This window comes from Camelus ferus, chromosome 21 (assembly GCF_009834535.1).
Source record: "Camelus ferus isolate YT-003-E chromosome 21, BCGSAC_Cfer_1.0, whole genome shotgun sequence".
In the NCBI taxonomy this organism is placed as follows: Eukaryota; Metazoa; Chordata; class Mammalia; order Artiodactyla; family Camelidae; genus Camelus; species Camelus ferus.
Window position 1 is genome coordinate 5,901,968 of NC_045716.1, and position 14,234 is coordinate 5,916,201.

The following is a 14,234-nucleotide window of genomic DNA, read 5'->3' on the forward strand; positions in this document are numbered from 1 at the left end:
TACCTATCTGACCATGAGACCAACCGTGGTGGTCTTCCCTGGACTGGGAACAGCATGAGAGGTTAATTTGCTCAAAGCTTTCTGAAGAAAAGGGCTGTGTCCTTCATATCTACGTGTAATATCCTGACACATAGTAAGGACTCAGTATTTGCTGAAAGAAAGAATAAACCATTTAGGATTTTTTAGAGCAAATTCTGAGTGTTATTTATATTTCCACCCAGCTGTATTGAGATATAATTGATGTATAACATTATGCAAGTTTAAGGTGTACAGCATGATGATTTGCTGAATTTTAATTAATCAATTAATTAATTAATTAATTTATTTATTTTCCATTCACTTTTTAATTTTTATTTTTAAGCTTTATTGAGGTATAACTGACAAATAAAATTGTAATATATTTAAAGTGAACAACATGATGATTGATATATGTTTACATTGTAAAGGATTACCACAATCAAATTAATTAACACAACCATCATATCATATATTTATCTTTTTTGTGTGAGAGCTCTTAAGTTCTATTTGCTCAGTAAATTTCAATTATACAATACAGTATTATTAACTGTAGTTGCTGATTTGCTGAACTTTAAAATGTTAATTCAAAAGCAGACACGTGCTTCTCTGTGTTTACCTGAAGAAATGTATTTTTCAAACAAGAGAGATTATATTCTTGTTGTAATAGAAGAAACTTTTCAGTGCCTTCAGTTCAATATTGGGCACTTAAATTTGCCTCCCATCCAATTAACTCAACTGATACACAACCAGAACCCAATGGAGAGAAACACGAATGAGAAAAACCCAAACCAGACAAGCCGGGCACTGACTACCCACCAGAGAGTACTCTCCTGCCTCAGCCAGGGGAATTAACTCATCTCTTGTGAAAGGAAAAGATAATACTTAGTTATAGAGCATACATAATTATAAACCATGTGCCACTTCACCAACATTTAAAGGCATATTTTGTTTTATATCGCTTCACTTTATTGTGTTTTTTACAAACTGAAGGTTTCTGGCAACCCTGCGTCCAGCAAGTCTATCGGCACCGTTCTTTCAACAGCACTTGTAAACTCCGTGTCTCTATGTCACATTTTGGTAATTCTGGCAATATTTCAAACTATGTGTTATGGTGATCTGTGATCAGTGATCTTGGATGTTACTATTATAATTATTTTGGCATTTTTTTAGCAATGAAGTATTTTTAAATTAAGATACAGACTTTTTTTTAGACATACTATTGCACACTTAGACTACAGTATAGTGTTAATGTAACTTTTAAAAAATTTTATTTATCAATGAAGGACTCTAAATTCTATAGTGCTTAACAATTTTCAAAAGTTTCACACACATGATTTCATACAATCTCATAACGACCTTTTTTCCCCCACCTCCTTAATTCCCCTCACCTCTTCCCTCTCCCCACTGGTAACCACTAGTTTGTTCTCTATATCTGTGGGTCTGCTTCTTTTATGTTATATTCTTCTATTATGTTATATTTATGGTTTTTTAAAATTCCACATATGTTTAGATTTCATATGATATCATACATGTAAGTGATATCATACAGTATTTGTCTTTCCTTTCTGACTTACTTCACTTAGCGTAATGCCCTCCAAGTCCATCCACATGGCTGCAAATGACAAAATTTGCTCTTTTTTATGGCTCAGTATTCCATTGCGTGTGTGTGTGTGTTTGTGTGTGTGTACACACCACACCTTCTTTATCCACTTATCTGTTGATGGACACTTAGGTGGTGTCTGTCTTGGCAATTGTAAATAGTGCTACTATGAACATCGGGATGCAGGTATCTTTTTGAATTAGTGTTTTGGGTTTTGTTTTTGTTCTTTTTGGCTATATACCCAGGACTGGAATTGCTGGGTCTTATGGTAGTTCTATTTTTAGTTTTTGTGAGAAAGCTCTACACTGTTTTCCGCAGCCGCTGCACCAATTTACATTCCCATCAACAGTGTACGAGGGTTCCCTCTTCTCCGTGTCCTCACCAACATTTGTTATTTGTTCTTTTTGATGATCGCTATTCTGGCAGGTGTGAGGTGGTATCTCATTGTGGTTGTGATTTGCATTTCCCTGGTGGTTAGTGATGTTGAGCATCTTTTCATGTGCCTCTTGGCCATCTGTATCTCCTCTTTGGAAAAATGTCTGTTCAGTTCTTCTGCCCATTTTTTAATTGGGTTGTTTTAAATGTAACTTTTGTATGCACTGAGTAACCAACAAATTCGTGTGACTCACTCGATTGCAATATTTGCTCTATGGTGGTGGTCTGGACAAACCAGTGATATGTCTGAGGTCCACCTGCAGTCCTCATAGTGACCCTCATAAGCTAAGTATTGTTATTCTCCTTTCAGCGAAGAAGCTGAGACTCGGACGAATTAAGCAATAGGGCCAGCCTGTGGCCCAGCCGTGAGTCACATAGTATAGAACGGGGTGCTCTTCTCAGCAGGCCAGGCTGCCTCGGGGCTTGCTGGATTTCCTCTCCCTCGGGTCTCTGTTCCTTGTTTGCTGTGGGGTTTTGGATGCTTTCGTATGGGAGTGAACCTGGCTCAGCCCACGACCAAGCAAACAGAAGCAGGAGCCTGGGACAGGGTTCTGAGCAAACACACCAAGCCAGGTCTGTCCGACGGAGGGAGCGGGGCCGTACTTTGCCCTCATGAATCAGCTCCCTGGGGGCCGGGCAGTTGCAAAGGTAGCTGACAGGCTGTGGGTCTGAGGGCCAGGTGGGTCTCGGTAGATGTGGCACCTGGACTTTGACAGTCTCCCAGAGGGAAGCAGACAGCCCTGGAGCGGCGCTGAGGGGAGGCGGGGAGCCAGGCGCCCGAGCAGGTTTGTGGGAGCGCGAGCTTCTGTCTTTCTCTTCGCTGTGCTTGCAGCGGCGTCAGATTAGGAAAGGCAAGAGTGCTCTTCCTGGGGCCAGGGAAGGTCATGTATGTGAGCGTGTAAGTGTGACTTGTCACTGCAGATGCAATGCCTTCATTTGGAGAATCTTCAGTGCTTTTCATCTGGGCTCCTTAATTGTAACCTGAGGTCTAACCTACTGGAGTTATATCTTGGCCACAAAAATCAACTGGAGTTGACTTTGGCGCAGAGACTGAACATTGTGTCTTTGCAGTGGGAGAAGGGCTGTCTGGGGACAGTATCTGGGGACAAGGTGGAAGAGGCTTTCTTCTTGCTGAGCTTCCTTGTGTCCCATTGGTATCAAGTTCCAAGGGCCTTCAGGAAAGATCCAGCTACCCTTTCACTGTGTCTGGGGCACTTGGTCTTTGCTGGGAGTTGCTGGAAAAGGGTCTCATTGTGCCTGGCTTTTTCCAGGAAGGGGGCTGATGCGGGAAGGAAGGTGCAGGTCGTCCTGAGCCGTGACTGCTCCTGAGGTGGAAGGCACTTCTGCGCCTTGCTCTTCAGGTATGTTCTGCTTACCGCTCTCAGCTCATTGCTGTGGACCCTGGCTCCACGGCCTTCGAGCAGAGTGACGTCTTGATTTCAACACACACCTTTGACCTTTTGTTCTGATATGCATTTTTATGTTGGGCTGGGAGTTTCAGGAGTGGGAGCAAGTTAACTGAAGTGGATCAGACTCTTTCGACCTAAAATGGTTCTCAGGGGAGGAGAGACACGGGGTCTGGCTGAGCTCTGCATTCTCCTAACACTAGAGAGCCGAGAACAGGAGTGAGGTCTGACATGTGCTTTTTCTTTGGAGGCAGCTGGATGCAGGTGCTGCTCTGCCATATGGGCAGAGAAGCTTGGAAGGTAACTTGTTCTCTGGAGCTGTTTCCCATTTTTGAAGAATAAGTGGGGAAAATCAGTTTAATGCTGGGGGAGACTTCCAGGTTTTAAGATCTCTGGCCAGGAAGATGACTGAGACATGGCTCTCTAGCTTGCCACGGAAGCAACCCCAAACTTGTGTCTCATCGGTTCCCCTGGGGAAGGGATGGGCATGGCTGGATTATAGGGCCTAGTTCTTCTAAGACTTTAATTTAAAATTTCAGAAGAGATGTCTCTTGAGGTCACCTTTTAAAAAAAATTTTTTTTGGAGGAGGTAATTAGTATTACTTATTCATTTATTATTATTATTATTATTATTATTATTATTATTATTATTATTATTATTATTATTATTATTATTATTATTATTTTAAATCTTTTTTTGTGAGGGGGTGGTGGAGGTAATTGGGTTTATTTATTTATTTTAATGGAGGTACTGGGGATTGAACCCAGGACCTCCTGCATGTTAAGCATGCATTCTACTGCTGAGCTATACCCTCCCCCGACTTGAGGTCACTTTAAGCTTCTTTTTGTTTAGAAAATGCCTTCAGCTCCTCACACTACCCTAAGCTTTCTCTGATAACACTAATTACTATTTGTTGAACAATTACTATATGCCAGATGGTGTGTTGGGCACTTTCTGCAAGTTAGCTCTAACTTTGACAGTGACCTGCACCTAATCATTACGGTCCTCATTCTGTGGGCAAGGAAATGAAGACTTGAAACATTTAATTAGCTGACAGCTAAACAGCAGAGTTAGGATTTGAACTGTGGTCTAGCTCTGTCTAAGGTCCACTCTATTTCTATGACAACAAAGGGCCGCCGTAGTACGTGCTGAATAAACACTTGTGGTGGCACAAATGAGCAAACATTTATTTAATCGGAATATTCTGATACTGTTTTCATCTGTTACTGTTCTCTCTCTCCCATGCCTCCCACATCTATTGTTGCTCCAAATATACTTTTTAATTTTTACAGCAGCATCCATGTAATTATCTAGCCTGTTATTTATTTCAAGTATCTGCTTGGGATTTTTTCAGATATCTCTACATCAGCGCCCGTGTGGTTTGTTTCAGATAGAAGGTTATGAGGACCATAGGTGCTTCTTCCACAAAACCTAATCAACCATCAAATTCGGACATGGACCTAAAAATGATGATTCATTTATTTTTGTCTTTTTGTTTTGTCTGCAGGAGGATAAAATAATTACACAACTGACTCAAAATACGGGAGAAATTCAGAGGGTCAGGGATGGAACCTTGGGTTCCCCAGTGGCCGCCTCAGCCATGGGGGAGGCCGCCAGCACCATCAAAGGATCCAGACCGAGGGCTTAGGAGAGATGGATATTATCCGCCTGCTCCTCACTCTTGGCACAATGGAGAGAAGTTCCATCAAAGGCAAGATGTGGGCAGGAGCCCCCAGCCACAGCAGGACCCCAGGGCAGACCACCAGCAGCCACGTTACGTGCCCAGGCCTGGGGAGTGGCGTCAGCCTGTGTCCAGGGTTACCTATTATGAAGGTGGTTATCCCAGTCAGTTGTACCCAAGGTATGGGCTCAGAGCTCGGAACTGACCCGACTCTCCTAAATGCCTGTGAGCAGATTGTTCTTTTCCTTCTCCTTTTATTTCTCCTCTTTTTTTTCCTTTTTTCCATCTCCGTCCTACTACACTGACTTAGCTAAACCCTTTCTTCTCCCAAATTGGATTTTGGTGACCAAAAATACAGTATTTTTCTCCTCTTTATCCACTAGGGGAGCTTCTTAAAGACGCATCACAGTGTGATTGGGTGTTGGGGGCAGGGGAGTGGGTAGAAAGAATGATGCAATTCAAGATAGCGGATGAGACCCTCTTACTGTGGGATCACAAAAGGCAATATTTGTAGACTACGGAAAAGTTTTTCTCATGAGTCCCAGTAAAAGGTTCCTTAGCATCTTTGGGTGACTCTGACCCAGGGTTAGCACCCAGAAGAGCCCTAATGTCCAGAACAGTACCTATAGTGTAATCAGCACACAGAAAAAATATGCATTAAATGAAAGAATAGAAACTTAAAAAACAAACAAAACAACAAAAACCTCAGAGAAAGCAAATAGAAGCTTCTATACTCCAAATTCAGAATGAAGAGGTCTCAGTGAGGCCATTCTAGGAGAATCTAGAGTTCCTGCTCCTGGACTTAATATTTTATGAACTGTTCAAGCTGTCTGTCTTCTACTTTGATAGACAGGGGTGATCATTCCTGCCTCCAGAGTTAGGGTTGAAGTTATGACAACTATGGTAAAGAATTCTGCCCCTAGGGAATACTAAAGAATTACTAATTGATAAAAATATTAACAACATGACCCTTTTCGTTTTGTCCCTTTTTGTATTGTTGAATTCTGGAAGGAGGTTATTTTAAGAACAGAGGTGATAAAAGCAATCAGATTTAAGATGGCCCAACTTGACTTTTTAAACATTTTTAAAATTTGCGTTCTTTTTTATTGGAGTACAGTCATTTTACAATGTTGTGTCAGTTTCTGGTGTATAACATAATGTTTCAGTCATTCATATACATACATAGATTCATTTTCATATTCTTTTTCATTCTAGGTTACTACAAGATAGTGAATATAGCTCCCTGTGCCATACAGTATAAATTTGAACTTGACTTTTTCATCTCATTTCCATCTGTAATATGCATGGGAATTACAGTGGCCTATTGGGTACTTACACAGTCATCTCGGGAAGAGGTTTCCTAAGATGGTATCAGGACAGTGTTTTCTCAGAAAATACCTTGTGCTGTTGGATGTATGTATTTGAGGACGAAGAGGGGTCATGGAGAAGGAGAATGAGATACTTGGCTATGGTTTTGCAATAAAAATCCCAGGCTTGTGCTGACACAAAGGTCCTAGTTCTACTCTGATTCTGGATTTTCTGGTTATAGGATCTAGAAGGAACTGTGGCTTTAGAGCAGATTCTAGATGGGGTCACAAGTCTGTCCTCTGAAGTCGTCTGGTTTGTCAAGTCCCCCACTGGTCTCTCTCTCTACCACACTTATCCTTGAGTGACGGGCCTTCTTGGTGGTTCTCTAGGCCGGGCATGGAGGATCTGTATCAGAGCTATCATTCCCCAGCCCTAAGGGAAGAATACGCCTATGGAAGTTATTACTACCTTGGACACCCGCAGCAGCTGCAGGAAGAAAGAGGTATGGAGTCATCTCCAAGCAGCCTTTAGGACAGTGCAGTCGGGCTGACAGACCAGAGGCCGACAGGGCCGTGCTCACAGCCTCACCCTGGGTCTCCTGCTCTGCCGAAGCTAGAGCCCCGCCCCCACCCACTTCTTTCTCAGCCGGATGGGGCCACTGCGGCTAGATGTCTTGAGGAGAAGAGATGGAGGTAGAAAGCAGTCATTTTTCTTTGTATGTGTGGTTGACGATACTGAAACTGTCATTACGTTACTAGTATTATGGATGGTTTGCACTTCATCCACGTTTTTCTTCTCCTCTTCATTATAGCCGAGATGATAGCCTCTGATAAAGTGACAGTGAAGTCAGTTCTTAACAGTGAAGTCACCAAGAGTGGGACTGGGCCGTAATGAGTCTGACCATCATTCACCCTGAAGGTGGCAGATACGCACAGAAAGGAATGTATACTTCATACCAGTAGTGAGGCTATCATGAGTATGTGCTAATGGCACTTCTGACCTGCCAGCAAAGAGAAAGCTGTTTCCACGTGGAAAACACACACAGGGCCCCTACTGTTGTACAATTGTATACAGCTGTGCTAATTTATTTAGAGGGGACTGAGAAGCAGCTTACAGACGTCCACTGTTAGCTTTCACTCATCATTTTTAGTCAATTTGGCAAATGCAGCCAGCCTTTTGTGTCCATGCATGGGTTCTGCATCTGCCAATTCAACCAACGGCGGATTGAAAATATTCGAAGAAAAAAAATTCCAGGAAATTCCTAAAAACTGAATTTACTGCTGCAGGAAACTATTTATATAGTATCTACACTGAATTTACAACTATTTACACAGCATTTACATGATATTAGGCATTATAAGTTACCTAGAGATGATTTAAAGTAAATGGAGGATGTGCACAGGTTATGTGCCAACACTACACCATTGTATATAAGGGACTTGAACTTCCCCGGGTCCTGAAACCAATTCCCCTCTGGATACAGAGGGATGACTGAATGTTTTTATACCTGCTGTGCTCCAGTAACTCTGCTTTACAGATTGCTACTATTCTTCTGAACTTTCAGGAGTAGGAAGTGACCTGTCTTTATTTTGTTTTCTCTGAGGGTGCAGTGCCAAGGCAAGGGAGTCCTTACATCTGGCATGAAGATTATCGAGATCAAAAGTGCCTCAGTGAACATCATCGTGAAGACCAGAGTAGTGAGATCCAGTACCAGTAAGTGGGAAAGAAGAGACCAGTTCAACACGATTCTGCCAAACTCAGACTATCTTAGGCAAACCTTATGTCCTCTGGTGCTGGCTCCTCATCTTCGGAAGCCCATCTGCTTTTGTTCTGGCCTCAGGGATGTTGGGGGAGCCCAGGATGGCCCAGGCCAGCTGTTAACATGGACACTTGGAGGGAGGGAGTCTTAATTCCGAGACACAGCTCCCCAAACCCGCGTGAGTCCCCAGATCTGTGAGGTTACTTGAGATCCATCCTAAAATAGGGCCTGAATTCTATGTTGGCCTCAGAACAGATGTGGCCTCGCAAAAGTTCTCATGATTGGGTCCTGCCTGGGGCTGGGGTGCCTGTCCTCTACCCACTCCTGTGCCCTGAGAATGGGCGATCCCCTGAGATACGACCAGCAGGGAAGAGCCTTTTGTGCTGGCACCTGTCCTGGTGCCCTGAAGTCTGGTGCCTTTGCCCTACTGGAACTCACCAATCCAACTGCTCTAATTTAAGTCCTTCCCGGATGTCAGGCTACAGAGACCGAGCCTTTTCTGCAGGGTTTGGGGCCACTTCTAGTAAATGTACTATGAACCCCAGGAGCGCCTGCTTTTCTGGTATTAATAGATCGAGGTGGTGAAATAGAGGACAAGGCTTTTCCCTGTGGCCCCTGGGGCCAACCTGACTCCTGCCCACGCTTTGCAGTAGAACATCCTCCAGCAGAGAGCAGCTCAGCCTTGCTGGCCTGCCCTGGACCCCTTCTCACCTGCTCCTGTCATTTTGCTGCAGATCTAAGAGTCGGAACCATTATAAAAACAGCCCTGCTTCCAACTCTGGACAGGAGAGGCCTGGGGACCTACTTCCGGGGAGTCTGCTAACTGGGGCCCAGAGAAACAAGGTAACCTGAGTGACGTGGGGCTGGCGATCTGTGACAGCGCATCACAGCTGACACGCTCCTCAGTGGCAGGGCGGGCCGGTGCGGGTGGGGGTCCCCAGGGGCCAGCAGTCTGAGGGGTCCCGTTCCTCCCCTCTTGGCAGAGCCTCCTCTCCTACCTCCTCCTTTCCCTGCGTCCTGTTTCATTCTTTTGGGTCTGAGGCCCTGATCTGGCCTGTCTGCCTTCTTTGCCAAGTTGGCTGGATCAGGAGATGTCACCCAAGCCACTCTGGGGTGCCGGCAAAGAGGCCTCCGGTGGTCTGGCACTTTGGGGTACCCAGGAAGTGGGAAGTTGCTGGCATCTTTTAATTTAGGTCTGAAAGTCAGAACTCGAAAGCCTTCCTGACTCTTTCATCTCTCTCTTCTAAAATCTTACCGTGTGTACTTGCTAGGCTACAAAGTGGAACTCTTGAATTTTTAAAAATAAACTTTAACTTTTGCGATATTTTTAGTTCTATGGAAAAGTGGCAAAGATACTACGGAGACCAGCCCTTAATTTTTGACTTGTCTTGTATCAATTTTGTTTCCCTGATCAGATTGGTATGATTTAGGGGAACAGTTTCCTCTGATGCAGAACAGGGTAGGGTGCATACTATGACAAACGGTAACAACAACACAGTAACAGCAGCCGTACACCCATACAGCACTTTACAGTGTGCAGAGAGCTTTTGCATCCATTGTTTGCATCCACTATTTTACAGTTCTCCCAGGATGTAATGTTCCATGAAGTTCTTGTACACCTTTATCCCCAGGGAAAGCACTGAACCAGAGCATAGTACGTGCTCATCAAACAGCTGGTGAATGAATGTAAGAGTAAGTACATGAACTATATAGGGTAGGCATTATTGTCTGCTTTACAGATGACGGTACTGATCTGAGAGTCTAAGTTACTTGTTCAAGGTCATAGCCGCTAGGTATTGACAAAGCTGGGACTTGAATTCAGTGCCCCAGGCCCCAGGGCTAACACTCTTTCCAAGAGGCCATAACGAATCCTTTAGCAAACACTTATCAGTTGAATGATCCCCTCTTTTTGTTTCAACACACCCACATTTACTATATTTATTTGTAAGTTTGAATTTTGGTGCTTTGAAGGATAACTTGGGAGGACCATCTGTTTGAAGGTGCTTCTGATTCTTTCCATGCATTTTCGTTGTTTTTAATTTCCAGCCGTCACTGACCGAGGAGTCCAACCTTCTCCGGCAGCATGAGTCTGGTCTCAGCTCCAGCAGCTACGAGCTCAGTCAGTACATGGCAGATGCTCCTGAACTGTCTGACCCCATGGCTTCCTCAGCTTGGAGTCCAATTCAGGCTGGTGGGTGCTGAAGTCCTCAAAGGAGTTGGTTGAGTCTGGTGAGAAGAGGGCTGGGTGGCACATCTCTTGGAAAGTCACCTTTAGCTCTGTTTCCAAGAGCAGATTATTGTCTGCCTCATTTGTGTATGTAGGTCTCCTGGGCGGAGTGGCCAACCTTGGCTCCATTTCCCACCTTTTCCCTTGTTCTGGAGGTTGCATCATAGCTGATTCTTGGAAGGGAACACTGCCCCTAGCCATCATCAGGCTGGGAGAGGCGGAACTCAGAGGTCCTCTTAGGTCCTCAGAGGTGAAGAAAGTAGAGTCAGTTTGGTAAAGCCAAGGCAGGTCACAAAGGTCTGGATGTAGGAGACTTGCCATGATTACTGGAGCTACAAGAGCCGAAGTCCCTGGCTTGTCACCATCACTGAGGGGCTGGGCCTGGTGCATTATCCTTTGGAGCAAACCATCAAATCCTTGCATTAAATTCTGACATATTCTCATAGTCTCAAGTCAGACTTGAAGTGTGGCCTTCTAATTATGTAGCCCACACAGAATCTTATCTTGGTCCCAGGTGGAATTTGGAAACATATGTGTCTGTGGAGTATTTCTAAAGTAAAGCAGTGGTGGTAATGCTAACAGTGTCTACCTGTGTCTGTTGGTCAGAGGACATCTCAGCAGCTGGTCCCAAGGCACCCATGAAGTTCTATGTCCCTCACGTGCCTGTGAGTTTTGGACCAGGAGGTCAGCTGGTGTGTGTGGGTCCCAGTTCCCCCAGTGATGGACAAACAGCCCTGGTTGAACTGCACAGCGTGGAGGTAAGCAAGATTTTGTGTCCCTGGTATGCCAGCATGCCACTCCCTGCTTCCCTTTGCATAAGCCTGGGCATCTCTAGAAATAGGGTGCTCTTGTGGGGGACTGGGCCATCCATCTTGTGGAGTGTCTGTGTTTGTGTGTGTGTATAAAGGAATGGGTGGGGCTCTTCTCTGAAAGAAGTAATGCTAGACTTATGTTTCCTGAGATGCTGTAAGTTCATATTCAGCAACTGGAGAACTGATTTTGTCCATCTGCTTTCTCCACAAGGCACCGAGCCCTATCCCAGGACCACGGCTCTGGGTTCTGATCCTGGACTTGGCTGAAAGGGCCATTGGGTGAACAGAGTCTTGAAGACCAAACTTGATTTTTTTTGTTCCAGGTTATCCTTAATGATTTTGAGGAACAAGAAGAGATGAGGACTTTCTCAGGACCCCTGATTAGGTAAATTACCCTAAGAGCTGCCACATCAGGGCTTTTGGAACCTACCACATCTTCCCGCCCAGCTCAGCATTTTGGGGATTTGTTCTTGGCTTCCTTGAAAGAAAATGTCTGTCCCCGTCAGAGTGGAATCTCTGTGTTACAGGATGGAGGCAAATGTGGCCCAAGCTATTTTGACAAGCAATTTGAGGGTTGAAAGCAGAAAGAAAAATTAACTTAAAGGTTTAAAAATCTGAAATCAGTTCTGTTTTACAAAGGCTACGTGGTAGGAGGTTTTAGCATGCTGTGTACTAACAGTCCTTAAGCCGCTAGAACAGGGGCGCACAGCCTGGGAGATCATAGGCAAGTGGATCACGTAAAAAAATTTTTCTGGGGAGCTAAGTAACACGGTCAGCATTTGAGTTACCGGACAGAGTGCAGGTCTGCCCTCTGCAGGACTGAGCTGGAACTGCTTTTACATTCCGAGTCCTGCTTCTGATAAAACATTCAGGACGCTCTTTGCTGAGCAGTGGAGTCCTGGTGGTGTCAGAGGATCTGGGTTCTAGGCCAGGACAACCTACTAACTAGAGCTACCATGGCAGACAGGTTAGTTAGTCCTCTCTGAGCCTCAGTTTTCCCTTTAAAAATGAAGTAACCCTGGCTGTGCTACTCCAGTGACGGCTGCGAGACTCAAGAGAGAGAATGCACACTGAAGTCCTCTCAGTCTCATCACTGCTATATAAAGGTGTTCTTACCTGAAGCTTCCCCCTCCAAGAAAACCCTACAGTATTTTGACAGTGCTTTCAAGTAAAAATGAGTGCTGTCTCGATTTCTGAGACACAGGTAGGTATATAGATGTAAGGCAGAGCACTGGGTTGGGTGTTTGGACATGAGGTTACTGGTCCCAGTCTGACTGATTTTATTGGATGAGCTCAAGAAAATAATGATTCCTGTTCACTGGGCAATTATACATGCTACACAACTGGCTAATTCATTTTTGTATGGGGGTAATTTTTAATTTCTATTTAAAAATACTTATCTATCTACATTGTCTTTTTTTGTTTGTTTATTTTTGCAGGGGAAGGTAATTAGGTTGATTTTTATTTATTTTTGATGGAGGTAGTGGGGATTGAACCCAGGATGCACTCTACCACTGAGCTATACCCTCCCACCGAAGTAGATTTTTAAAAAATTACCCCTATGTTAGGGGAAAGAGCAGAGGCTCAGAGGAGATAAAAAACTTACGTAAGCTGAAATTCATCAAACTGTACACCTGAAATAAAAGTAGTTTACTGTACAGGAACCATACCACAATAAAGGTGTTTAAAAAAAACCAAAAAAATAAAGCCTACAAACATATTTCATTGAGAAAAAAAAAACTTATGTAAGCTGAGGAGTGGCAGGCTAGATTTAAACCCAGGGATGTCTGACCAAAGTCTGCGTGCTCTCTTACCTGCTACCCTGACAGTCATTTCAAGTCTCTGAGCCTCAGTTTCCTCCTCTGTAAAATGGAGAAGGAGGGCCAGAGAATCTCTGTTCTGCAAGGAAACTATCCTGTAGTTACAGCCTCACTACGCCCGTCCTCAGCTCCAGCCCAGGCAGCAGCCTCGCAGGGTAGGAGGAGCCTGCGGTCCTACAGGGAGGTGGGGGGGAGGGGTCTGCCCCTCATTCTTTGCTCCCTGAAATCTCTCCCTAGGGAAGATGTACACAAGGTGGACATCATGACATTTTGCCAGCAGAAAGCAGCGCAGAGCCGCAAGTCCGAGACACCGGGGAGCAGAGACTCCGCTCTACTGTGGCAGCTGTTGGTTCTCCTCTGTCGGCAGAACGGGGTCAGTATTACCGCTCGGGTGGATGGGCAGGTGCAGGCTGGCTTGGAATTTAAGCCTTCCTGGACGGAGAAGATACGGTTTATGGCAAGATTATAAAAGGTAACATGAAAGAAGCAACACATGGCCCCAAGGGGAGATACTGCTCAGACGACACCACAGTTTTCTAAGCCTAACCTTTGCCCTGCCCTCCTCCGCTGGTCTGGGGTTGCCGCCCAGCTCTTGGGTTACTGCGCCAGGCAGACAGTACACCTGTGGGAGTGTGCATATTTCTGGTCATCTTCACGGCTCCCGACAGAAAGAAAATAACCCTGAGAGTGAAGCTGAAGTTTGAAATACAATAATACAAGAAGGGGCTGTCTTGCGTTTGCATGTCGGCCTCCCGCCTGGAGAAGGCTGGTGCCCCGGTGCCTTCCTTCTGCAGCCTGGGCTGCCGGCGTGAGGACGGTGAGGACTCTGCGTCAGGACGGCCCCCTCTGCCTTGCAGTCCATGGCGGGGTCCGACATTGCGGAGCTGCTGATGCAAGACTGCAGGAAGCTGGAGAAGTACAGGAGGCAGCCGCCCGTGGCCAACCTCATCAGCCTGACGGACGAGGACAGGCCGGTGCTGAGCTCGGGCCCCCGGAACCTGCTCACCGGGGAGATTCCCCCAAGCGTGGAGACGCCTGCGCAGATCGTGGAGAAATTCACCAAGCTGCTCTACTACGGAAGGAAGAAGGCAAGTGCGGCCCCGCCTCGGGCTTAAAAAAGTACCCACCGCCCCAGCCACTCTCCTCTCCCCCAGCTGTGACAGTCAT

The 14,234-nt window shown here is 45.3% G+C and overlaps 1 protein-coding gene across 4 annotated transcripts in view; it reads left to right on the forward strand.

Annotated features, from left to right (window-relative positions):
• The first annotated feature begins 2,648 nt into the window (after nt 1-2,648).
• The window catches only part of LOC102521092 (protein transport protein Sec16B), a 39,224-nt gene continuing 27,638 nt past the window's right edge, over nt 2,649-14,234 (forward strand). Inside the window, exons 1-11 of one of the 4 annotated variants that reach the window (XM_032463671.1) lie at nt 2,649-2,838; nt 3,325-3,414; nt 4,968-5,321; nt 6,839-6,951; nt 8,051-8,162; nt 8,943-9,051; nt 10,255-10,399; nt 11,042-11,193; nt 11,571-11,632; nt 13,305-13,440; nt 13,925-14,155. In XM_032463671.1, the coding sequence (XP_032319562.1) occupies nt 5,026-5,321; nt 6,839-6,951; nt 8,051-8,162; nt 8,943-9,051; nt 10,255-10,399; nt 11,042-11,193; nt 11,571-11,632; nt 13,305-13,440; nt 13,925-14,155 (1,356 nt within the window). In that variant the 5' untranslated portion in view covers nt 2,649-2,838; nt 3,325-3,414; nt 4,968-5,025. The remainder of the gene's footprint in view (nt 2,839-3,324; nt 3,415-4,967; nt 5,322-6,838; nt 6,952-8,050; nt 8,163-8,942; nt 9,052-10,254; nt 10,400-11,041; nt 11,194-11,570; nt 11,633-13,304; nt 13,441-13,924; nt 14,156-14,234) is intronic. The other 3 variants (XM_032463673.1, XM_032463674.1, XM_032463672.1) reach the window with 3 other exon arrangements.